General features: G+C 45.8%; 2 protein-coding genes across 2 annotated transcripts in view; one reads left to right on the forward strand and one right to left on the reverse strand.

Annotated features, from left to right (window-relative positions):
• Positions 1 to 25,352, forward strand: part of LOC135390871 (uncharacterized) — a 510,967-nt gene that overhangs the window by 69,326 nt on the left and 416,289 nt on the right. The gene's annotated exons all lie outside the window — the stretch shown is intronic.
• LOC135390869 (protein O-mannosyl-transferase TMTC1-like) overlaps positions 1 to 25,352 on the reverse strand; it is a 184,012-nt gene that overhangs the window by 3,921 nt on the left and 154,739 nt on the right. Inside the window, exons 13-17 of the mRNA XM_064620818.1 lie at positions 13,793 to 13,928; positions 13,258 to 13,402; positions 13,031 to 13,168; positions 2,274 to 2,396; positions 1,710 to 1,787 (exon numbers count right to left, since the gene is read on the reverse strand). Coding sequence (XP_064476888.1) covers positions 1,710 to 1,787; positions 2,274 to 2,396; positions 13,031 to 13,168; positions 13,258 to 13,402; positions 13,793 to 13,928 — 620 coding nt within the window. The remainder of the gene's footprint in view (positions 1 to 1,709; positions 1,788 to 2,273; positions 2,397 to 13,030; positions 13,169 to 13,257; positions 13,403 to 13,792; positions 13,929 to 25,352) is intronic.

Raw genomic sequence — 25,352 nt, forward strand, 5'->3', positions numbered from 1 at the left:
TGTTGTTGGAAAGGACCAGTGATTGGGTAGCACTTTAAGTACCAAGTACTCGAGTAAACTCATTTAAGTACGCTTCTGAGTACTTTTACTCTTCTTTAATTGCTTTTCTCAGCACTTTCCCATCAAGTATCCAACTGGTAAAGCAAAGACAAAAATTTGAAAATATCAATAAGTGTTTCGAAGGGGCGTGTCGAAGAAGAAAATGCAATACTGGTAAGCTTGAAATGTGTATGAGTCATAAGAACTATATAGTACTCTTACACTTCAGCGTTACGCTAACACGTTATGTTAACGTTCACGTTACGTTAACTAAACAACTAAAACGACGCAGAGACGAGGACAGATAGACGGACACAAACCAAGCGTCTTAAAAGTTGGCAACACGAGATTACAGGTTTGTTCCTTTTGTGTTCGTAAGACCTGATTTTATAACTAGTTGCCAGAAACATTTATAACATATGCCAGAAATGCTAGCTAAAAATGTCAGTCGAAACAATAATTACCATTTTACCACCAAACCGCGAAGTGTGGAGCGACACAAACTAAATTCGCCATGTACCGACGACGAGTATTTTGTCTAGTACTTAGTACTTTACTAAAAGTACATCTGCGGTATGGCACTTCGTATACTGTACTTAAAACACCAAAGATGCTAACTACTTGATACTTTAAGTACAATTTTGAGGTACTTTGCCCATCACTGGAAGAAATGAAAGGTGATGAAGCCATTAAGAGGAAATAGGACTTTATACTGTAAAGCTATAGTGTAATTACAGCAGGGAGTCTACGGTTACAGCTGGTGCAATGAAAGGCAAGAGTCTAGAATACGTGACTGTAAAACCCCGGAGTAGGGACGACGACGACAGACACACTTTGCATTCCACTCCACCGCTCCACGAGCATTTCTAGAAGGGCCTCTCCGACCGGTTCATATAGCTTCATCGTCGTGTACAACAGAAAAACCTTCGCACGTATAACTCCAGATTTCCAGCGACTACATCTAGAAAACGTTTCTCGCAAACTTTCCTAGAACTTCGGCTTCTACCGCTTTTTTTTTCCTTTTTTTTTAAACATTCCATCCCACTTTCTCCCGCGCATCGACGGTATATATACTCCATTCCTCTCGGCGACCTAAGTATATAGCCATTCGGCCGTAAACCTTACGCCCCTCTGAACCGACCTCTGGTGGTCATTTTCGCGTGAACTCTGCGTGCCACCCCTCGTTCATTTTACGACAGGTGTCGCCTTATTTCTCCATCCCTGTCATTCACCCATGGTGGGATCATAAAGAATGCCCACTTTTCTCCGCCGCCCTCCCTCTCTGGCTGTCGAGTACCCGCTCCATTTTATACCCTTCTGCCGAATCCGGGCGCACTCCACTCCACAGAACCAGCCATCTTATCAAGGAAGAGGGAAACTTTTATCGCGCGACATAAATATACCCCCCCCCCTCAGTTCGTTCCTTACACGTTCCCTCTCAGTAACGTGAAAAGGAAGAAATATCGTAGGGATGGGGGAAGGGGGGTGTCCGATAGCGTAGAGTGGTTTCCCCTTTACGGGGACCAATAGGGGGGCGGGAGAGGGGCTTTGTGTTGCGTTACGTTATCGGTTTGGCAGGTTGATTACAGGTGGGAGGTTTTATGGGGACTACAAGCAGAGTGGGGCTGAAAGGATCGGGAAGGGGCTTGGACGAGTGTCTTTTCTTTTACCTGAAGGTGCTTGATTACTGCCAGGTTGAGGTGCGCGTGCGCCAGGTTGGGGTCCAGTCGAATGGCAAGACCGTAACTCTGATAGAAAAGAAGGAAAAGAAGAAGGAAGATAAGGGGCAATTTCCTGTAGGGGGGGGGCGAGATGGATAAAAGGTGGAATAAAGCCTGACATGGGGCGTCTCTAGGCCGTAAAGCGGACGTGCTAGGGATGTCTCTATGTGTACGGGATAAAGGACGATTGAATTATATTGCGCCGTCATTATTATTGATCATAAATGTCTATATAAATATAACAAATCCTAAATTAGAATCGTAGCTTGAAGAGAAGGCTGGAAGTGAGTGTTTTTCATAAGCGGTAAGTACCAGTAAGTACCAGTTTTTGCCGTCACGTTTTATGATCGTTACGGCGCCGTGGGTGTACAGCTATTAAAGTGTTCTGACAATAATTTTTTTACGAATGGCCGTTTCGGTTGTTATTACTCACGTGGGGAGTGGAGATATGCTCTGTGCTTGCAAAGATGAATAGTCGTGTATTATATGTAACCAGTGAAGGGAGATGCTTACCTCAGCAGACGAGTTGAGGTCGTTGAGATCCTTGAGGATGTCTCCGTGCTCTGCGTGAAGTTGAGCACAGGATCGATCGTCCACGGAGCATAATTGGAGGGCTCGCAGGATATATTCCAATGCCTGTGGAAGAGGAAGTAATATTCATACCGTTACTTCTATAAATTGTACGAAAATACGTCACTGACAGATGTGACACTCGAGGTAAACATATAGCATCGCAGCGTAGAGGAGATAATTTTCTGGGGGCTTTCGCCGGTCTACACTCAAAGGGGAAAAAAAAAAAAAAAAAGACATGTAATTTTAGTCCTTTTAGAAAGTAGATGCATTGCCACATCGGTTGGTCCCTTTCGGGAGTAAATGCATGGAAGCTTATGCGCAGTTTAGGGACTATTTGCATGCTGGGCGGTAAATTTGGGGGTCAGAGGACTAAAATGAAGAGTAATTGCAATCTAGGGGACGACGAACTGTACTTACTCCCCAAGTTACTCCCTTTTCTTAGAGTATAGTGTTAAGTACAATACTGCTATCAACACTCGACATCTGCTATAGTATAGTGTTAATTGAAACTCGTGACATATACGCAGGTGCAGTACCAGTATAATTTCGAAAGGGAAAATCTTGTACACTCTAGGGGAAAAAAGGAGTAAAATGGGGAGTAGCTGTAGCTTCTAGTCACGTAGATTGCAATTGCTCCCCATTTTGGTCCCCGGATCCCGAATCTTGCTCCCCAGGACTGCAAATAGTCATTGAACATCGCAAATGGTCCCCTGAACGCAAAGAGTCTACGTAAATGTATGCTCTTCGTGAATATGATGGAATAAGGCCATGTAACTTAGCTAACTTAGCAAATTTCCACCCGCACAGAGTAAGAAACAGTTAGCTGTTCTTCCTTGGCAAATTGTGCCCTCTGCATGTCGCAAGATTTTATACATCACTCGACATATCACGGTTGACGGTTTAATTCGACGTATTTTCGTTCATCCACACGAATTATTTAGAATTATTTACCTATAGGACTGTTAGAACAGAGCGAGAAATTCAGTCATTTAGTCCCGAAATAGAATAATTTTTGTGGCGTCGCATTTAGCCCCCAAAGAGGACTAAAATTACTTTTTTTTTTCCCCTTAGAGTGTACCGTTCTCGGTAAAAGTTTGTTGCCAAGTCGCTTCCTGTTCTTTCTCTGTTCGAAGTCGGCCCAGGGCGCTTACTAAGGCCCCGTGTCCCCCACTCCTTCCTTCCCTCTCTCTGTCTTGTCCACATCTGTACGTCCCTTATAGCCACAGTTGCTTCGCGGCACGGAATCAGATCTTTCCCTATTTGTCACGCCGTCTGAAAGTTTATTCATATCTGATCTCAGGGGCGAAGGTAAACCTCCTCTATTTGCCCATTTCCTCCTCACTGCCGATAGGCTTGTCTCAGTAAGCCAGTTACCATCTCAGTATTCGCGCAGATTCACTCGGGAACAACAACACATTTTGATGCAAACTATAAGTACATTACCTTCTGCCGTTTTCATATAGCCTAGCACCGTTTGTACGGGCCGCCTTCGAAATTTCGCGCTTGGAGCCGAATATCTCTCTCGCGCATCAAACAGTATATATTTACATTTTTCCCCTTTATCATCTAGTCAGCCGAACTCCGTCACGAAGAAAGATCGGCAAATGCATCAGTACGTAAGTAAAGAGCAGAGAGATTCGATCGAAATATATTTCGACCTGCTCTGAACGGCAGTTTTCAGCCGAGCAAGGTGGCGTATCTCGAGCAACATCATCAAGTATATCGCCTTCTCGTGCAGTCTTCCCCCCTCCCTCCCTCTCTTTCTTTCTCTCTCCCTCTCTCTCTGAATGTCTGAAAGGCAACGGCATTGAAACTGCTGAAAGCTCTGTCGTGTCATTTCGTTTCTCGTGTTTCTCCCGTTTCGTGCGTTTTTTATGTGATGGGGGAGAAAGAAAAGAGAATCAAGAGGAGGCGGGGGGGGGGGGGAAGAAACAGCGCGGCAGCTGCGTAAGGCCCAGAGATGGAAAGCTTGAATTGATTTTCCCTTTTCTCTCGATATCAACGATATAAATGCGCACGCACATGCACATAACACTTTTGTGTAAGAGTTTGACTTTGGTACAGCAGTCTGGGGCCGCTGCGACATGGCTGCGTTGAGGGATGGAAAGGAGGGGAACCATGTTCTTCCATTGGGGACAAGCTTCTGGAGAAGTTTGGGGATATGGGAAATGGGAAAACAAAAGTTGGCCGAGTGCCAAAAGTTTTTACAGATGTGTGTGTGTAAGGGGGATGTGTGTGTGATGGGAAGAGTGGTAAGGGGGAAAAAGTTTGGGGGAGTTATTGAGCCCCGCATGGGTGTCCAGGTTGTTACGTATTGACAGCTTCAGTCTTTTTCTTTCCGATTTACTTTTATTGTTATTAAGCCCCCCACCCCCTTCCCCAAAGTGTCTTTTCGTGCTTCACAAACTAATACATACTGAGGGTGGTACGTGCAGAGTAGACATCGATAGAATCGTACACGGGTTTCAGGCGCTTTGTAGGCGCTTATATTCCGTTTCATTTGAATCGCTTAAATGGGTTGCCACACTTTAGCGTCGGTTAGGCAAGATTAATCTAGAAAGCGGTCATTTGCATGGACGTGGACGTGTATTCCATGTTTTACAGTAGAATGGTCTAATGGACGCGTACTGCCAATATTGAAACTCATCCGATTCTGGCATCACGGGATGCATAAGTATCCGCCAGTAAGGTGGTGGCGATAGCGGTCACGTGTTTGGGAGAACCAATATGAATGGCTGAAGCGCTCGCTCCTGTGACGTGCTCTTGTGTACGTTGTGTATATATATAACTCGTGTGTATGTGTAGATTTAAATGTAAATGTAACATGTAAAATATTTTTTTTTCAATACTCCGCCAAGCAGTACAATGTGTGCATGATGCAATGAACACGCTGTCTCAAAGTGTCACAACTCCTTTAATCTCATCAATTTGTGTGCACGTTGTAGACGCGAGCGGCGTGAGACATGACCAACGATGAAAGATGAAAGTCACTGAAAAGGTTAGCCAGCTGCAGGGATCGAACCCACATCTTCTGGATTACCGGTCCAGGGCTCTACCAATTGAGCTAAGCTAACACGCCTCTCCAGCGACCTTCGGGGTGCGTGGGTTCGATCCCTGCAGCTGGCTAACCTTTTCAGTGACTTTCATCTTTCATCGTTGATTTCTTAGGCAATGGCTTTGTTTGTACCTGTCCCCTCTATGTTGTTCCAGCCTCAGAACATCAGTTTCTCTCATGACCAACGGGTTTTTTTTTTACCGGAAACCGTAACCAATTCAGGAACCAAGGGCAGCGTACATGACTGAAAATCTTATTCGTTGACTGGGTGCGGCAGATACGGTACTTCGGAAGCCACCTTATCAACGCTGTACTGACACCCTCCGTTAATTACTGTGTTAATTCCGCCGGACACGAAAATGGAAAGAGAAGCAACATTTTCCTTTACGAGGAACTGGAACGGAAACGAAATTCGAGGGCGGTAGGGATAGCGGAAACTGAACTCATTCGCCGAATTTCTGCTGGTGGACGCCATCACACTTTTGGGGAGCACTACTTGTCGCGGGTTTACCTTATTCATCCAAACCACATAGGGAGCTTGCACAATAGACGAACACGATTTCGCTCCACAATTATGAAGAAAAAGAAAAGAAAGAGGCTGCGCGACTTGGAAAAAATACTCAAGTTTTAGCCTATGCAATCGCTTGGTTTTCCTGTTAATTTGTTTGCATGCCAGCTGGCGCCGTATCGATAAGTTGCCGTAAGGTGAGCAGAATTCACGGTTACACTTGCCCATGACTTTCCCATATCCCGTTTACAGCTTTGGAAATAAAACGATGAACATAAATACTGATGTCTTTATAAATTGAAGGGTTTCGTAACTCCTGCTCGCAACTTAGGCGGACTACTAAGCAATCCAGTCCGATCCATATCCATCCGCAGCCGTAGCACAGCATCCGAGCACACTTTTCAAAACCGGCATCGAAAGTGGGTTTGAAACGAAAATGAAGCAGAAACAAAAATTCCAGTTCTTCATGTACCGGGAACGGAAACTGAAGCATTATTATTTTCGCTAACAAACCTTAGACATGAGATTACAGTCAGAGATAGAGGCGTATACTTATTCTCTTATCTGTTATCCGTCCTCATCGACTACCCCGACTACCCTCTATACTGTTCGGAGAGAGCAAATGCTCCAGTCCCAACTGACACGTATAACTAGGGTTTGTGGTTTTCGGCATTTATTTTCAACCCAATTCGGGGGGTGTTTATCGGCATTTATATGGGGGACTATAAATCGGATTTTTTCGGCATCTATATTCAGCCCAAAAAATAAATGCCCGAATACGGGCACCTATTTATTTCGCATGAAGGAAAGCCTATTTTGCGCGCGAAGTAACAACGAACCGAAAAGAAGTGAATCGATTCATGGTTTCATTAACAAAACAACAACAACTTTATTTTCGACCATGGAGAATGGGGAGTTCCATCACCACAGGCGATACTCTACCCCATTGCTGGATGGAATGGGGGGAATAAAATAACGAGCCCCTTCACAATAACGATCGTTGTCCGATGGTGTCCAGAAATTTCAGAAGAGCTTTGAGCGCAGAGCGTTGCTGGGCTGGATTGGGCCAGGGACCAAGCAATTTCGATAGGGAGAAAGGGCGAGAGTCCAGCTGACGAAGAGACTCGGAGAGTGTGGTTCGGGAAGGTTTGTAGTGAGGGCAATGAAGACTTTTTGGATTTGGATGAAGACATTTTTTGGATGAAGACTTTTGGATGAAGACATTGGACAACGGTCCAATGTCTTTTATTGCCTGTGCCAAACCAGCAAACAAGGAGACTACCTCTTGTTGTAATAGATGCAAGCGTACATCATCATGCTCGCATCTGTCATAGCGGCTCGCTCCTTGCGATTAATAACACGCAGTTTAGAGAACGCGCGCTCAACATCAGCGCTAGAAACAGGAATAGCCAGTATGCTTAAGGCGCACTGCGATAACAAAGGCCATGTGCTGGACCGGGCCGTCCAAAACTGAATAGGAGATATATCCACCTGAGGGGCAGGGCATACAGCATATTCGAAAAACTCGCGCTTTATATCATCCATACGAGATTCATCTCGTAGAACAAATAAGAATAAGTCCTCATACAGTGAAGTGTTTCGAAGTGCCTTGAAGTGCCTCACGAACGGAAACAAGGGTCACTCCAAGTCGTAACTGGAAGGGAGTAGATAGAGGAATACAAAGGACACAAAAATGAACTAGAAGGCTAGTGCAGGGGATGAGCGATCGGCTTTTGAAACCGTTTGGGAGCTCCGTACACTCGTGATCTCTTTTTAACCGGACAACAACAGACCACAAAGGTTCTGAATAGTAAATTCACTAAAGATAGGTGTGTCACTAAGTACGTGTGCTGCCAAAAGGCGGTCACGGGCCGCACAACAGAGCTGAGGTCAGGGCACAGCCCGAAGATAACACCACGCTCGAGAAATAGTCGACAACGGGAGATTCCAAGGGGATTTCCCTTTGCGGTTCCAGGAATGGCAGCTGTCAAGATACGAGAAATTCGGATTTTTTCGGAATATTCCGAATCTGAAAAAAATCATTCGGGGGATGTTTTCCGGCATTTTTCGGAAAATGCCGAAAACCACGAACCCTACGTATAACCAACAAGCCGCGCTCAGCCTTGCAGCAATCTTGGGTCCTCGTTCTAACCCCCGCGCAGCACCGTCTATGTCTGCACTCATTCTACCTGTTCTTGACGTCTACTATCTTGCTTGAACTCCTCTGACCTCAGAGCTTTTGCTATGAATGCGGAGATGTGCTCTTCACAGCACTACATCTCCGGTGGCCGATCGGATAAACTACTATCCCCATCAGTGACGACGCACCCGCGTGTGTGATATCTCATTTGCGTATGTCATGTGACTGTGTATGCCTCATCTTTTCCATCGTCATCCCACTCATATGTTGACCCACATGAACTGAGGTATAGTACCGAAATTGTTGCGGTGAATCACCTCATTCCATCGTCATTCATGTAGTAGTTGTTGTTATCCGTTATACATGCATATACAGTGAACCCTTTCCACTTCACCCTTCACCTTCCACTTCACCCTTTCCTCTCCTCCTCTCCACCACCTTTCCCTTCGCGAGAAACATGCCGCCTAATCAGGCAGGCAGACCTCTCGGTTCCTCCCAACGACACTCCTCCTCCTCGTTAATATGACCCCCCGATAATCTGACATACGCGCTTTACGACCATACTCCTGGGGAACAATGCAGTGAAACCTCTGCAAATCCCTCCCGTTAATATGACAATTCCGCATTATGACCAAAATTTTCGGGAACGAGCATGGTCATAATAACGAGGGGTCACTGTAGTTACGTACGACATCCGAGTTTGTGTAACAGTCGGAAAAGTCGACTGTTTTCTTCCAAGGAGGTACTTCTCGAAAGAAAGAAAGAAAGAAAGCGTACTTATTTATTTATTTATTTTTTTGTTCTCGAGACTTTTAACTCAGTTTTGGACGCCAATCAATATGCGATGCATGCGAGAAACGTGCGATATGAACGTCCTTTCATTCCATAAAAGGTGTATGCAAATGAAAAGCCAACAATACGCGGGTGAGTCTTTTCAACGGAAGACATCAATGGGAGTCCGCTATTTGTGAAAGAGGTTATAGCCAGGGAAGGGATGGGCCATTCTTTTGTTCAAATAGAAGGGAGTTTTGAAAATTATTCGCTCGGCATATATTTATCAGGTAAAATCAAATAAGCCTTCTTCTTTGTTATCGCTGGAGCGAGAAGTTTCATTGGAAAGAGTCGCGTTGACGCGGGAATATTGACCGCATATATGCATAATATGACGGGAGGTACTATGTGGATGATGCTAAGAGATGACAGAACTGTGGGTATCATGTGACGGTCTTATTCGAAATCCATGCGGCACAATGCACCAACGTACTGGAAGCGGATCTATACGAAAGCAGCCATAATTCTGTTGAATGTTATGTTTATTATTTTTTTGTTGTTGCAGAATTGGTCGGGTGCCGAATTCAATTTTCTCCATATTTTTTTTTTAATTTACTTATCAACTTATCTCTTGATGATGACCACCTAGCTATAACAATGAACTTGAGCTCCTCGTTTCATCGCGCGACAGCTACATTTAAATTGAAACGTGGTTTACGAAACAACCTTTATGACACATGCCACAGAGGAGTGAATGTTGCATGGTGGATATTTATTTTCCTGCGATTAAAGGGCGGTTTTTGAGCGCCTCATGCAGCTTCGAACCGTTGGTTGTTCGGTTGTAAAAAATGTCGACGGAAATTACTCCGGAAAGGGGAGCTAGCTCATTTACTTATAGAGCGCAGCTCTTAGGCAGCACCCGTTCCTGCATTGAACGGCATCGGTGTTGTAACCGGCAGAGCGAACGAGGAGCGAAGCGAAGAATGAAAGCACGGGAGAGCGTGAGGAGGAAAGCAACGGGGAAGCGTACGGGCGAGAGTGAAGAGAGCGTGAAAAGGAAAGCGAGGGCAAGGAGGGCACGGGAAGCCGGACCGCATCTGGTTGCAGTTCGGTGAGCTTGACCCCAAACTTGCGACTGGAATCATGGCGGCCGCAAAATAGCACGTATGACGAAGTAGTGTACTCCTATGCCAAGAGTCATCCGCAAAAGTTTGTATACTTGGCACTGAGTCGCGCTACAGACATAACCGGGCTGTAGGTACCTCTGCAACCTGGACAACGACTTCACAACGATATCACGAACTGGGATGGATATAGGAGTGCTACCTGAACAAAGTACTATGTGTGGAAAATAAAAACAGTGATGTAGAACTCAACCTCAACAGCTGCGCTCAAATTTCGCATTGCCGACTATCGTAATCGTCCAGTGAATTGTTTTATTATGTCACGCGAACAGTTCGAAGCATTTCGTACGTAAAGTGCTGGCTATATGAACAACCGGAAAAACATTTACCTCCCGGTTAAACTAGTACATCATTGTTAGGCGTGTTTTACATTATACTGTTATTTTCAGCTTATCGAAATGGAACCTTTGCAGCAAGGTATGTGCCTCATATCTCGTTTTCGGCACACGCGACTTCTCGATCTTATAGATTAGATTAGATTAGAAATAGAAAGAACGGAACGGAAGCTCTCGTGTGGCAGTTCAAGCTTCGGTCTCACGATCACGTGTTCCCAAGCAGCACAATGTACTGAAAGTCGAGTGCAATAGGGGTGGACGGTATGTATCTTATCGATGTTTCTTAGTTTCACGAGTCTGTTCAAGGCCTTCCACCTACCCGTCCACCCCTATTGCACCCGACTTCCAGTACATTTTGCTGCTTGGGTTTTCTGTTTTGTAAGATAATTTCTTCATTCTAACGTATGAAACAATTCTGTAAGCAAGACGATTGTTGAATTGTGAACTAAATTCCATTTCAACGTTAGTTGAATTAACGGTGCACGGGACCAAGTGTTTAAAATTTCTTTAGGAAGACTACGGACGAGGGACGGTCTCGTACAGATCGGGCGATGCCGGAACTTAACTGGAACCATATAGTCACGAGTGCTACAAATACACAACCGTGAAAGTCTTCTTCTTGATAACGAAGTAGTTTTCGAGAAACTTACCGAAATATATACCGTAATAGCAGACTCTGGATGTCAAGAGCGGTGAATTGACCAATGACTGAGCGCGCACAGTCAAAACAGTCGCTTTTTTTATTTATTTATTTATTTTTTATTCTTTTGTATTTTTTATTTTTTATTTTGGGAATAGCAAGCCGACACCCTGTCTGGCTGACCTTTCCCTCGTTCCTCTTATTTGTTTGTTTGTTTGTTATCATTAAACATATCCCCCCCAGTCGCTCACGCCACTCCGAATACGACGTGCTGTATCTCGGTTCCTCGTTCTCCAACGATTCACAGTTTTCATTGTTTAGGTTTTATCATCCCTTCCGCTTGGGACGCTAATTTGGTATGGCTTAAGGGCGCCCAGCAGGGTTGCGGAGTTGCCATGATTCCGGAGTTGGAATGATTCCGGAATCATTCCAGATTTAGCAGAGCCCGTAATGGAATGGAATTGGAATGGCGGAAACTGTCCTGGGAATGGAATGGGAATTGAATGGTCTGGGTGCCCCGGTGGCAGTTTTGGTTTCAACGTGCAGGTTTCTGCCCTCGCACCCTTTGCACCGCACCTGCACACGGTCAAGAGTGAAATAACCTTGTCTTTGTGCTTTTTCCGTGCTTGGTAATGTCAATCTCCTCTAGCACGGCTGGACTTGCTAGTACGGTTACCGGTCCTTTTCTTTTATCGAGGGAATTAACGGGATGGAATTGGGTTGCCAAGCCATTCCGGGAGTGGGAATACTGACCATACATTTTCATTCCGAGGAATTGAAAGGAATGGAATTATCGCAAATCTCCATTCCTCGGAATGGAATTGGAACGGAATGGGAGACCCCCATTCCGCAACCATGGCGCCCAGCCAGATCTTGACCTCTGACCTGTCTTAGCCCATACCAAACAGACCAGCAAGGGATACTAGTAGTGACGGGAAGTCAATTGTGACAAACGGCGCCAATCCCGAGGTATGCGCCACCTTGCGCCTAATTGCGCCCGTTTTAGCTGCATTTGCGCCATAGTGGCGCAAAAGCATACAAGCAGACTGCCACTATCGTACGCAGAGGAGGCTGCGACTGTGGCAGCTAAACGACACGGAAAAAACCGAATGCGACGCACGCCCATCTGACACAATTTCAACGTTTGCTCAAGGGCTAACTCTGCACCAGTGGGCTAGATCAGACTCTAGCTCAGTGGAAGGAAACTCAGCCTCGCACAGCGAACGTATTTCCTCATTTCCATGCACTTATAGGATGTCGACTTTCAAGTTGAGAGTTGCGCATGTTCTTCTATTGTTTTTGTTGTTTTTCTTCTTTTTTGTTTTGAAGGAATAGCAATTCGGCCTACGCCTCACTAACCTTTCCTCTCTTTCTTTTTTTTTTAATAAACATAATCCCCCCCCCTTCTTTTGGAAGTCTTAGGTCTGTGTATGTTATCTACAAAGTCCGTGCTTTGGCATCGAAAATGACGGCCTCCATTTTTCACTTTCGTTCGTCGCTCGTTTCATATCCACACAGCGGCGTAAACGTGGCCACCCGTTTCGTACACTGCCCATCGCTGTCGTTCCTTCCTACCTGGAACACCTGAGAATGTTAGCCGTGATACGTTCATGCAGCTTGATGTGACGAACACCCAATTAAGTACATAAATCTTTTCCATTACACGTAGTACGCGTGTGTCGAAACTGGGTTTATATACCGTTCTGGGGAGAACAGCTGCCACCAGCATAAGTCTGACGTGGTGAATTTTAAGAGCTTCTGACTTTTACATGCCCGAGATTTTTTTTTTAATTCCTCGTTAGTGCCGCGAAGCAACTGTGGCTATGAGCAGAGTATAGACGTGGATAGGTGGAGAGAGGACAGCGATAAGGAGAGGGGGACAGGGGGAACATGCCCGAGAAAGGGAAGTAGAAAGGAGAAATCATCTGCACAGCTCCGCTACACTGTGGTACGCCAGGGAAGATTTTCACCGCGTGGGTTAATGATTGATCGATTGGTAAAAGAATAAAAAAAATATCACGACGGGAAAATTTTGCCAGCTTTGAACGCCAGCAGAATGATTACCTCGGTGGTGCGGTTGGTGTGGTTGTAGAGAAGGGCAGTCTGGTGGAGGGCATCGCGGTTGCTGCCGTTACGCGCGACCGTCGCTAGGAGAAGGTCTTCTGCGGCTTGAAAGCAACGCTGTCGCATCATCAGCTGCGCCTGGGAACATGTGACGCTCATGAAGGGTTTCCCGAAGCGAGAGAGAGAGAGAGAGAGAAAAAGTGAAGGAGGGATAAGTCATGCCTTACGTGATGCACTTTGCTGTCGAGGTGGTCCGGAAAGAGCAGGTCTACTTTCTCGTACACGTCCTTCGCTTCGTCGAGCCTCCCAGCGTTTATGTAGAACACGGCGAGGTTGTCCATCACCTGTGGATCTTCCTGTACGGACAGAGCCCTGCACGAAAAAAAAAAAAAACAAAAAAAAAACGGGTACATATAGACAGAGCAACAAATAGTGTGGAGGGGGGGAATATGTTTATTAAGAAAAAGAAAGGAAAGGTCAGCCAGACGAGGGTCGGCTTGCTATTCCAAACAAAAAGGGAAGGGGAAGGAAAGAAAAATAAGAAACGAAAAGGGGAAGAAAGAAGGAGAAAAGGGAAGAAAAGAAAAATAAGAAAAGAAACGGGAAGAAAAGGAGAAGAACAAAGCAAAGGAAAAGGAAAGGAGAAGAAATGAAAAGAAAAGGAAAAGAAGAAAGAAAAAGAAGAGAAGAAGAGGAAAAGAAAGAAAGAAAAGGAAGAGAAGAAGAGGAAAAGAAGAAAATAGTGGGGAATTGCTCTCGTACCGTTTGTAGAGATTTTCCGCCTCTCTGTTCAGCTTCATGGAACGTAAGGTTCGCGCGGCGTTCAGCAGCGCCACCGTGTGGTTAGGCTGCAGAGCGAGAGCGGTCTGATATTCTCGGACGGCTTCTTCGACGCGACCTGTAGGAAAAGACAGTAAAAGAAATCCATGATGTCAGTATGAGCTTGCGAGGGCACAAAAGAGAGACAATCTCACAAAAAAACTACAATCCGTCCAGTCAAATTTCAATGCGAAGCATTCTTTAGCTACTAACACCGAAAAAGTGGTACGCGGTGGCCTCGTAACAAAACTAGGAGGCCCTATTATCTTCTTTCGTCAACATCAACATCACCAACAAAACTAGGAGGTATATACACGCGCCGCGTGTAAACGGACCAGCAGTACGCATTCCTTCACGGCGACACCCGGTTGCCTGGGACGCAAGGAGCTATATACCCGCTCCGCGCGTACACGGAGCGGTAGTACGCACTCGTTCACATTCGCGCCCAGCTCAATGCAAAACCGAAAGTGGCGCTCTGTAGTGGCGCTGACGTCAATGATTGCGTCGTAAACCCGTTTATAATAAATCGTTTATAAAACCCGATGTTGAGGCACTCGTTGTGGCAGACGAGATGGGGCCTCGCAAGCGGCCACCACTCACAGAAGAGGAGCTCGTCTACCGGAAATGGCGCACGGCGGCGGGAGAATACCATGTCTGTGTGTCGCTTCAATGCACCGTTCTGGGAAACTCTTATCCTCAATGCAGTACTGACACACGGCGGTAACAAGGCCGGCAATAATGCAAAGACGTTCAAGAGGGTCGCGTCGGTGGTGCCGGAACAACTGCGTCCTTGTATTCATAGTGATCTACGTCGTGAGTTGCAACGTGGCTAACTGGCATCGTAACAAAATCTGGCCTCTTCCTGTACGTGACGTCGTAAGGCTTCATGCACGATACTTCGCATATCGTAGAGAACCAGCGAAGTGGTTTCTGCAAATTTTATTCAACAACAACGAGAAATGATGATGACAAATTTTATTCAAAAGGGCTTCTGGTTGGCTAAAAATGAGCGATAAAATTAGAGCATTAGTGTCATGAAAGATTGCTTTCATGTTCCGTGAGTCCTCTGCAACGCATCGAGGTCCTCGTTGTCAGAGAGTGCTTTTGGTTTTGAATATAACGCACACACACACACATAAATGGGATGATGATGTGGTGGGTCATTTTGAATCTGGGCTTGATACATATGTATTACATATTATTAATACATGTGAATACATTATGTATTTTTATACAAACGATTTATTTGGACGTTCGCCAAGCATTCATCTACTATACAATTACACGTGAGATGCGTGACAAAACGTCAGTTGTGCAAGGGCCCTGCGCTCTAGAGTTTGATGGCAAATACATGAATAAAAGAAATAGCCGTTATCATTGAAAGCAGCAAATTATCCCTAGAAATGAAGAATAACTACAAAAATGTTCAAGAATTAACAGGATCTTTGGGCATTGTGCCAAGCGCGTTCTAACGCAGGGGCGTTATAGGGCAGTCACGTGGCCATATCACCTGACCACGCCACGTTGTCGCAGAGTGTCACGTTGCCTTAAAAAGCTATCGCCATAAAGGGGGGGGGGATATGTTTAATAGAAAAAAGAGAGAAGAGGAAGTGTCAGCCAGGCTCATGCCTGCTTGCTATTCCACACAAAAAAAAAAGAATTGAAAAGGAAAAAAAAACCTGAAAGTAAAAAAAAGAAAGAGAACAGAAAACGAAAAGAAAAAGGAGGAACACAATCACAAGGCGTTGACAAGGTTCGAAGCGTGGAGAAAGCTAAGGAGCGCAGTGGTGACGTCCCAGCACTGGGTCGGCTGAAGAACGGGACCCAGGAAGGTAGCCAGTGCCATAGTGCCGTAGCCAGGTTGGGATACACGGCGACAGAGGGCGTCACGGTGCAGAAGGTGCTGCCGGCTGATATTCACGCCGGATTGTCGGCGTTATTGCCAGCGATGAACGCGGATTAAAATGTCACGATAGTTTCGGAATCGACCGGGGTGTGGATGCGATTTATACCTTTAAAACGGGAGAGTATATTTGCATCTACACTCTTAAAAAAAAGGGCGTAGGGAATAATATTACTCTCCAGTAAGGAGAAAGGTGTTATGCTACACCCTTGAGAGAGTGAGGAGACACCCTTTTAAGCGTAATTGTACTCTCCAAAAGGGTGTTATATATGTGGCAAAAAAAGGAGTTAAAGTACACCCTTTTTTTAAGAGTGTAGCTTCCTAGCAACAACGACGTCATATAACCCTGTTTCCATTTGCCACCAAGGAAATAGGAAAGCAGCGAGACAGAGTTCGTTTCCAACGCCTTTCTTCCGCTCCAATTGTGGGCCCATTTATTTTAAATGCGGACATGTTGCGCTGCCAACGCTGCAATAGGCGTCGTTGCTGGGTGACGACAGCGGAGCGTCGCCTACTGGGAGCGAGTATGAAATGAATGCACCCCCCCCCTTCTCCTGTGTAGCAGAGATACGGGTGTGATTTACGACTGCAGCAGAGGCCTGATTCGGCATCGCGGCTGTTACGTACCCTTATCCGTGCAAACTGTAGCGTTGCATATGTTAACGCGACAACAATTTTTTTTTTCCTCCATGTGTGCCGCTTCATTGTAACGTGGTGCAGTGTAATGAGAGCTGTTTCTGAAGATATGATCGTATTAGTACCGAAGTATACTAGACTACAGTGTGAGGCAAGGTAGTCACGCAGATAGCGGTGCTGTTTAGCGCGGTTGGAAATGTGGTGTTCTCGGGATAGCGATAGGTGACCGATATTCTTGTGACATCAGGGAGGTTTGCGCTGTAGTATTCTGTGCGCTATGCAGTATCCGGAACAAGAACAACAAAGTCGTATTAGCCAGACAACAGAGACGCGGATATGGGATATGAAAAGCACGGGTTTAGAAATATATATACACGTCTGTTTTGCACTAGAACAATTTCTTCGTTATTCTTGTACACTGCCAAGGAGCAGGCTAGCCAACAGTATCAGGTTGCTTACCCGCTATCCTGTAACTACGGTGTGTATTGCAGATAGACCTCCCAAGTAGCTTGTTGGCTATATGCGTGGCGAACTTCCGGTGGCGCTTTTATGCGTGCGAAAGCTACAGAAAAATTGTGGAAGTCATACTCAGCATAAAAAAATGAAGGAAAGACACAGCGACGAAAACATCGGCTCCGTGCATTAGAATAAGGCAACATGGTGGCCTCAGGAGAGTTGTGTGCAGGTACCGCTAGGGGAGCTATCGATGTCCCACATGAATGCTCCTCGGCAGTGCCCCTAGCGGTACCTCCACACAACTCTCCTGAGACCGCCATCATGTTGTCCTGTTCGAGTGCACGGAAGCCGATGTTTTCGTTGCTCTGTTTACTGTTTTACGATTTACGTTTTACTGTTTGCGATTTTTCTGTAGCTTTCGCACGCATAAGTGCGCTGTCATGCGCCACTGGAAGTTCTTCAGTTAAGTAGACAACGAGCTACGCGTGCAAACGCCACTTCGATTTATCTGTACACACCCTGTGCAACGCAGAGCACGACCGTAAATCAAGCAGTAAAAGACGCGCGCAACAGAAACGTTAGCACATCACAATATCACAATTTCCCGGAAGAACAGACAAATCAAAGAGTTCAGCCTGAGTGCACTGCCAACGCCACCTAGATACCGAAGGCTTGCTTATCACCTCCTCTCCCTCCTTGACTACCTGGACATACTGTATTAGTAGTAATTTTCGCGAGGACCTATTTTTCGCGAAATTCGCGAACGCCCTTTTTTCGCGAATTTAAAGTCCCGCGAAATATTCGAACCAATGACAGAAAAATACGTGAAAGAAATATGTAAGGAATTTAACCCAGGACGCTGGGGCAACTTATGTATACGGAGTTTCTTACGCTGTTACACTGCATTGTCTCGCAAAGTGTTCAGTTCGCCGCTGCAACTGGAGACTGTAGTCCCGCCTTCACGTACGAATCCCGCGCGGATGTAAGCCTCCCGTGATTCCGGTTCCTTGTAAGTCTGGATCATCCAGCAAGCTCGTATGCACTCTGCCACGCGTATCGACCTTTGGAAAAGTTGTCGCATCACTACCAAGTGCCAATCGCACCTGCTCGATGCGATGACAGGAATGACGGGATACAGGGCAATTGGGCAATGGCACAGATACGAACAGAGTAGGACCCCTAATCGCATCCCTTGCAGTCAGAAGTGCTGAAAAGGAAGTCCAGTTGAACGAGTTACCCAGTTGTGATACCTTTTACTAGTTTCCTCCAGGAAGTTCAAGGTGGATGGCCCCTAAGATGCAGGGTGGACGCAGCGCGGCACCGCGAATTTAAGGTTCCGCGAATAATTGCCTGATCCTGGCTTCTCACATATTCGCGAATTATTGAGCCCGCGAATTTAAGCACTTATACAGTATAAAGTCAGAGTCATCATCTCTGTTCCTCATCATCTCATCCTGTGTTTGTACTTTCTGTGTGTACGCGTACTGGGGTAGCCAGTTCGACTTGGTCAAGACTCACATCCCCATTTTTTTCTTTATCACGTCACCATCATCATCACCATCACCAGCATTCATCTGCTACCGCGATTCGCCGTACTGCGAAACTCGCAAATGATTGCAGCTAACTTCGCAAATTTGAACCTGTATAATAAAAGTGCGACACGCTTTAATCAGTCTTGAGAAAAATGTGGGACCATGTTGCGCTTTATTTTGTTTTCCCACTTAGTACGGGGGACGTTCACTCGCAGACAACATTTCGCAGACGACAGTTGCTGCCCATGAAGCCAAAGGTGGCTGGTCTTCACGGTTTCCACCGCTGAAAGCACGTTCGTGATTGGCTACGGCCGTTGAAAACACGGTCCTCATTGGTTGATTCTTAGTTGTTACCCAATGAGGACCGTGTTTTCAACGGCCGTAGCCAATCACGAACGTGCTTTCAGCGGTGGAAACCGTGAAGACCAGCCACCTTTGGCTTCATGGGCAGCATTGGTTGATTCTTAGTTGTTACACCAGCTCCCGTGGCTCAGTGGTTAGCGTGCTAGCCATGTCACGTCGAGACTGGGAGGTACCCGGGTTCGAATCCCGGTGCCGGCTGTGCTGTCTGGGGTTTTTCTTGGGTTTTCCTCAGACGCTTTCAGACATATGTCGGCACAGTTCCCCTAGAAGTCGGCCCAGGACGCACATTTCCCCAGGGCGTCGGTCGTGACGTTGCCCACATACGTGAGGCCGACAACGGCAAGCCCTTTCACCATCACCCCCCCCCCCCCCCTTAGTTGTTACGTCACGTCGACGAGTAAGCAGGCTTTCTCTATCTAGGTGGTGTTGGCACCACACGGATTATTTTACCGAATCATTCTCGCGAGCTATGAACAATGTTCCTCTCTCCCTTTTCACTTTCCACTTCTTACCCCGCAGTCGTTCTCCCAGGGAGCGTGTGCAAGAGGGAGGAAATTTCTTGCGTCGAATCAAAGCTTGCTCTACGGGAAGTGCGCAAACCTTAAGTTTTCCAAAGGAACCAAACACTTTTCTTTTCCTCTACGTTCGACCTCTTGTGGAGAAGCAGCTGCCGAAGTCCCACGCGCGAACTTCTGGAGGAGATTAAAGCAGAGACTGAGAGTCACTTAATTGGACTCCGTTGGAACACTCGTAATTTCCTTGAGGGGCCTCAAGAAAAGAGGGCCCTTCATTGATGATTACAGTGGTTAATAGCTGTTGTTGGATGCGGGCGAATGAGCAAGTCTCTGCTGGCGGTGTTACTTTGTATAATAGCGGGCGAGGGTAAGTCTAAGCACGCAACGTCGTGCCGCATACTGCATTATACACTACGCGAGTCTTCTATGTAAGTCTTCTCTTTGCGCAGCTCTACAGTTTCTCTCTTTCTACGCGTGCCCAAGAAGCAACCTCATTGGTCCTTCACTCAAATAGGGGGATAACGTACCCAATACGAGACGTAGATGGGTAGAAATCCAGCGAACCGGTAGAGATGTAGGAAGGGAGTTGCCTCAGGACAGAAGCGGCTTCTGTCCTAAGGCAACTCCCTTCCAATACGAGACGGCCTTTCTTGTGAAGGGACTCTTGAAGCGAGCGTCATGCAAACGACCGGAAGGCGTTGGGATCGAACCTCACTTCCGTCTGCGCTGTCTCAGTTTTTCCCTGTCCTCTTTGGCAGATTTTCCAAACGGATGTCGGTAGAGCTCCCCTCGAAATTGGTCCAGGTCTGCCTTTCATGCTCTCTTTTTCTGCTATCTCTTCCTTTTCACGTTTGTGCTCCCCTTATAGCTGTAGTTGCTTCCAGGTACTGCAGCACAGCGAAAGACGGACAAAAATTCCTGATTTCTTTCAATGCAAGCTCTGTTGGAAAGCCTTCTCCGAAACGTCGACGTGAAGTTTCAGTCAATTAGGGTAAACGTGCTTAAAAGTAGTTACTGTCCACTATTTAGAGTCCATCCTTTGCCTGTTGAAAAACGGTACATGCATGTGAACGGACAAAGTCCAACAACAACAGCAACTTTATTTTAATGATGAGGGGCGATACTCCCGTTCTTTGCGATGCTCTGCCCAACTACTGGCGGCAATGTGGCGAAATGAAATAATGACTCGACTCACAGTGTGGACACACGTAGTGCTACGGAGCCCAAAAAGTAAACAGGTCAGAATATTATAAGGAACTACAAACTCACTGCATTTGGAACGTTACTTTAGCTTGAGTCTTGTATTTAGTACTGTTTTGTTAGTATTGCCCCTGGCGATGAAACTCTCCATTCATCACCTTAAAAATAAAGTTCTTGTTGTTGTCGTTGTACTGTTTTTATGGCTCGTTGTGAAAAAGCAATGAATACATCTGTTAAAAAGTTAAAGAATAAAGCTCAATTTCAGTCCAGACGCCGTTATATTGGTCTAGTGCCACCACCTCATGCTGCTGACAGCGCCAAAAGGAAACGAAGCGTCACGGTCACGTACTAAACGAACACTTTCCATGCAGTGCACGTCCGATGGTTAAAGAGCGGCCGACTGCGGGGCGCCTCAAAGAAAACTCCCGCTGCCGAGTAATTACGGCGCCCCGGGCGCTTCCCAAAAAGGGTAGCAGCGCCTGGTCTTCGAGGGGGCGAACATTCCTAATGAGAAGAACAAAGCTGCTTCCCAAACAAATTCGGGGCAATTAGGAACTGCTGCCGCTGTAGACGAAGAAGCTGGTTCTGACTTGTGCGGTTAAAATAGGAGGCTCGTTTGCGATTTGAGCGGGGAATTCTACGGCCTCCTTGTGCCTCTAATAAGGGGCCGGTTGTGCGTGGGTTTATTTGACCTCGGGAGCCTTGAGGAGAAGCGAGATACGAAGTTTAAATTTATATCAGGATAAAACAGTACGGACTATGTAAGGAACACTGTTTCTTTCATCCGCTTTTGTAACCGTTACGTCGACCTCTTTTGCATAGTCGACGTCAAGGTGGCTTCGCCTCATAACGGGGTTTCGTGCGGAAAAGCACGCTTTACACTAGAACCGAAACGGAAACTTCTCTGAGAACAACTTTTTCCTGTTGGAGTCGTCGTAAAGGTGGCTTCGTCACAGAAATTATCATAGTGCGGAGAAGCACGCTTTACAGAAACAAAAATGCAGAAAATGCCCTTTGTACCTGAAGAAGCGTGTTCCTCCACGCGAAAGCTTGTATAAATTAAACCTAAAGAAAAATCTTCAGTGTCGGTTTCTGCATTTTTGTTTATGTCATCTACAGGACTTGACTCCCCTCTTCGTATACGCTTTACAGAAACTAAAAGCTTTTTCTCCTTTAAAGCAACGACTGTGGGCACGCAATATGAGGGCCAAATGCACGTGAATGACGCGACTTTATTAAAAGTGTAATTGACTTAATCAATTCTAAACACGTGCCTCGTGTGTTTAACGCCCCCTACCCAGCCTTCACGACCTGTTTGTTCCGCTAGTCAGGATGCGCAGTGCGGTGAGCGTTGCGCTAACTAGATTAGCATTCATTCGCATATGAGACACAGCCAGAGAGAGAAGCTTTGGATTGTCCACAATGGAAAGGGTCGCTGTTGGTCAATGAGGACCTGCACAATAGCCTCCTCTGAAAGATATTCGCGCCGTAGGCTAGTTGGGGGTTGGAAAATGTCACGTCGCTTCGAGCGACGACCTGGCACGTTCTGCAGAACGTCCTTTTATCTAGTTTATCCTACGTTCAGTCGGAACCTGATAGGAAACTTCGTTTCATACCCACGAAACAGATTAAGCGTTGCGTAAAGCTTTGTCGCTGGATGAGTATTGTTAGGCGGGTTGAGGGAGGGTATATACAGGGTGTTTCAGTAAACACGTAAAAAAAAATTTAATGAAAAAGCGCACGCTGCGGAAAAACATGTGACCAACGACATTTATCTGTAGGGAACATTTCTCACGTACTAGAAGTAATTTATCAAAATTTAATTGAAATTTCATTAACTGAAATGAACTCTGAAATTTCTCAAGTCGACGTAACATTGATTTTTTCTCTCTCTTACTTTTTTCCCAGAAGCGGATGGCGGATTTACTACTTTCCAATACAAAATTCATTGAATACTACAATGGCACTAGCTGAAAAAAAAATAAATAAAAATAGTAGAAACGTCTCGGGACACGCAAATCACCAGCATAGCTCAGTAAATAATAATGGTGCCGTGATGCTACACGTGAGGTCTGCCCAGGTTTGTCCACCCAGTGTGGCGACATGTTGCACGTGCCTCAGGATAACAGTACGGATAGACCACCTGGGGGTTCTTTCGACGTGCGCCGGAAATCTCCGACACACGGTGCTGGAAGCAATGTTTACCCTCCCCCACATTGCTACCCCCTCTGCCGGGTTTGAACCCGCGATCTTGAGCTCAGCAAGACAACGCGTTACCGACTGAGCTACCGAGGCCGCGGTCAGTTCTTCATGAAGTCATACACGAGAAGTCGGAAGAAAACTGTGACCCGCTGGACCCAGGATGCAATGTGTGCGCAGAGAGTACTGGGATTTCCTGAACTCGTCTATTCGTCAACTATAAAGTAGCGTTACTAAGTTATTTATTTATATTTAGTTACTATATTTCATTTTAATAATAATATGCCCAATATAATACAATATTGGGCGATAATACACACAAAAAAAAATTAAGAAAGTGTATAAACGGGATTACGGTTAACAGTAAGCTTATGTGCATACCGGCCTATACGCTTAATTACCTGTCTCGTTCAGGGCGGTATGTCAGGCGCTGTGCTTTTCACATTCGGCCTCGAGGGATTTATCCATCGCGGAATCGCATTCTAATTGAAAGCTGGGTTTCCGTTGAGAACTCTATTGAAAATGGGTCAACGTTAACGTTGCAGAGCGCGATGTTAGTACACGTGCTCGTATTGAACGTTTAAGCCCTCCCAGTAAACATATCTGAGCGGGTGTCGAAAGCTGTTGATCGCTCGATGTTTCGCCACAGTACAGCTCAATACGAGCGAGTGTGATTTAAATGCAGGTGGCGTTACGTGTGGATGGACTGTTTCGTAAATACCGTTTCCAAATAGCGTTTCGTCATGCACGCCAAATATTAAGCTGACATTTGAAAGGGACCTCTCCTCATCGAGGTTCGGGTTGAGGATACCCCAAACCGGACACTGCAAACGTGTTTACTTAGCGATTCGAAAACAGTTGGTTCGAACGCGGTCGGCAGACGACAGAAATTGAGAGGCGGTGTATGCTGTTTTCATTCATTCATTCATTTATTCATACTACTGGCTTACAAGTAAGCCTAAGTAGGGTGGGATACATAACACTTATGGTAAACACACAAGGTAAACAAAAAGTGATAACAGAAGATATCAATTCAGAACTGTCACTATCAGTTTACAAAAATTCTCAACCGTAGGACTATTCATTATCGCCTGTGGGAGCTCATTCCATTCCAGGACAGTCCGCGGGAAGAAAGAAAATTTAAAACAATCATTTTTCGCGCTGAAGGGTTTGAAACGTAAACTGCGTGACTGCCTAGTTTCTCGGCCAGTTTTCTTGACTCTTCTTTATTATTAGCACCGCGTGAGCATTGATGAAACGTTAAAGGGCGACTAAAATGCAAAAAGAAAAAGAAAAAAAACAACAACTTGCTCTCAAATGAAAGTACATGTTTCAATTAGTACAGTTCAAACAAAATTAGTTCACACAACGCTACCGTTTAGATGAACAGCACAATATGAAGAGAGCCGTCTTTGGCGGCAACGAATCGGATCCACAGGAGGCAAAGAGTGGCGGCATCCAATGAGACAACGGGAAAAGCGAGCGCATTTACCTATCTTGAGTGTGTGGATTGGAACGGGTCTGATCGTATAGTGTTCCGTATATGCGCGGCATGATGCGCACTGCTGCATTTTTTCAATAGAGATTCACTGAATTGTAGCCCACAAAAGTTTTCGCTAATGTTCCACTGACAACATTTATCTTCATGTACTTCTGGCAGCGGTGCCAGTCCGCTTGGCAACGCGTAATATGTTTTTCACCGGGACTGCTGCATGGCGTGGCACGCGCGTGCACGAGCATCTTGGACTGAACACACCGATGCACGAGCTGGAGCGTCGTTCACTGCTTTGCGCCGAAGCACAAAAGAGTTCGGTATAATTTTGATTGTAGCTTCAGAACGGAATCAGTTTTTAATTATTATAACAAGTACGAAATTAACATAGCGTGCAACGTAATTTGAAGTGAACTTGTTTTTGCATTTTAGTGCCCCTTTAAGGCTTACGAGACAGGAAATCAACGTTTGATTAGTGCCTTTCTTTTGCTTTCAGATCTTGACGTCATTGCGTTTAATGATGTCATACTGACTGTCTTTTGTTTCTTTTTCGGATGGCAGCATCAACCTTCCCTTTGGTGTTTACAAAACACTAGAAGGAAGCTTGCTGATAACTATTGATATTTATAACTATTATTGTCGAAAGCAAGTATGTTGATATCATCTAAGAGTTCTTAAGTGAATCTCTTCTAGAGTACCGAAAACTAACAATGGTTTGTAAATGTTAGGAAGCCACCGTTTGACGCATACTTAACAGTAACGCGGTTTCACCTGACGATGCTGAAGCAGCGCCACCCTAGCGGCGCTTGGGAAAGGAGAGTGTTTGGGCTAGGCCACTTCTATTTCGAGGGAATCTGTGGTGGCTAAGCTCGCTGCATTCTGAGCCAATGCGTCTGGCTCACGAGGGCCACCCTCCAACAAGAGCTTTCATAAGCGCCGCTGCGGTGGCTCTGCTCCAGCTCCGGCCGATAAAACTCCGTTACTGTTAAGTACGCATCGAGTTGTACGCCCGGTACGTACTACCGCTTCTTCGACTTCGTTTTAGTTCTTCCCCAGAAGTGACCTATTAAAGGAAAGCTTTTACGAAGTTGGTCAACTAACTGATATAATGGCGACTAACGTAAAAAAAAGGAGGGATACTAAACGGTAGGAGCAACCTATTTATTTACACATGGTAAACAAGACCTTCGTGCACGAGACTGCACTT

The sequence above is a fragment of the Ornithodoros turicata genome, chromosome 4 (assembly GCF_037126465.1).
Source record: "Ornithodoros turicata isolate Travis chromosome 4, ASM3712646v1, whole genome shotgun sequence".
NCBI classification, from domain to species: Eukaryota; Metazoa; Arthropoda; class Arachnida; order Ixodida; family Argasidae; genus Ornithodoros; species Ornithodoros turicata.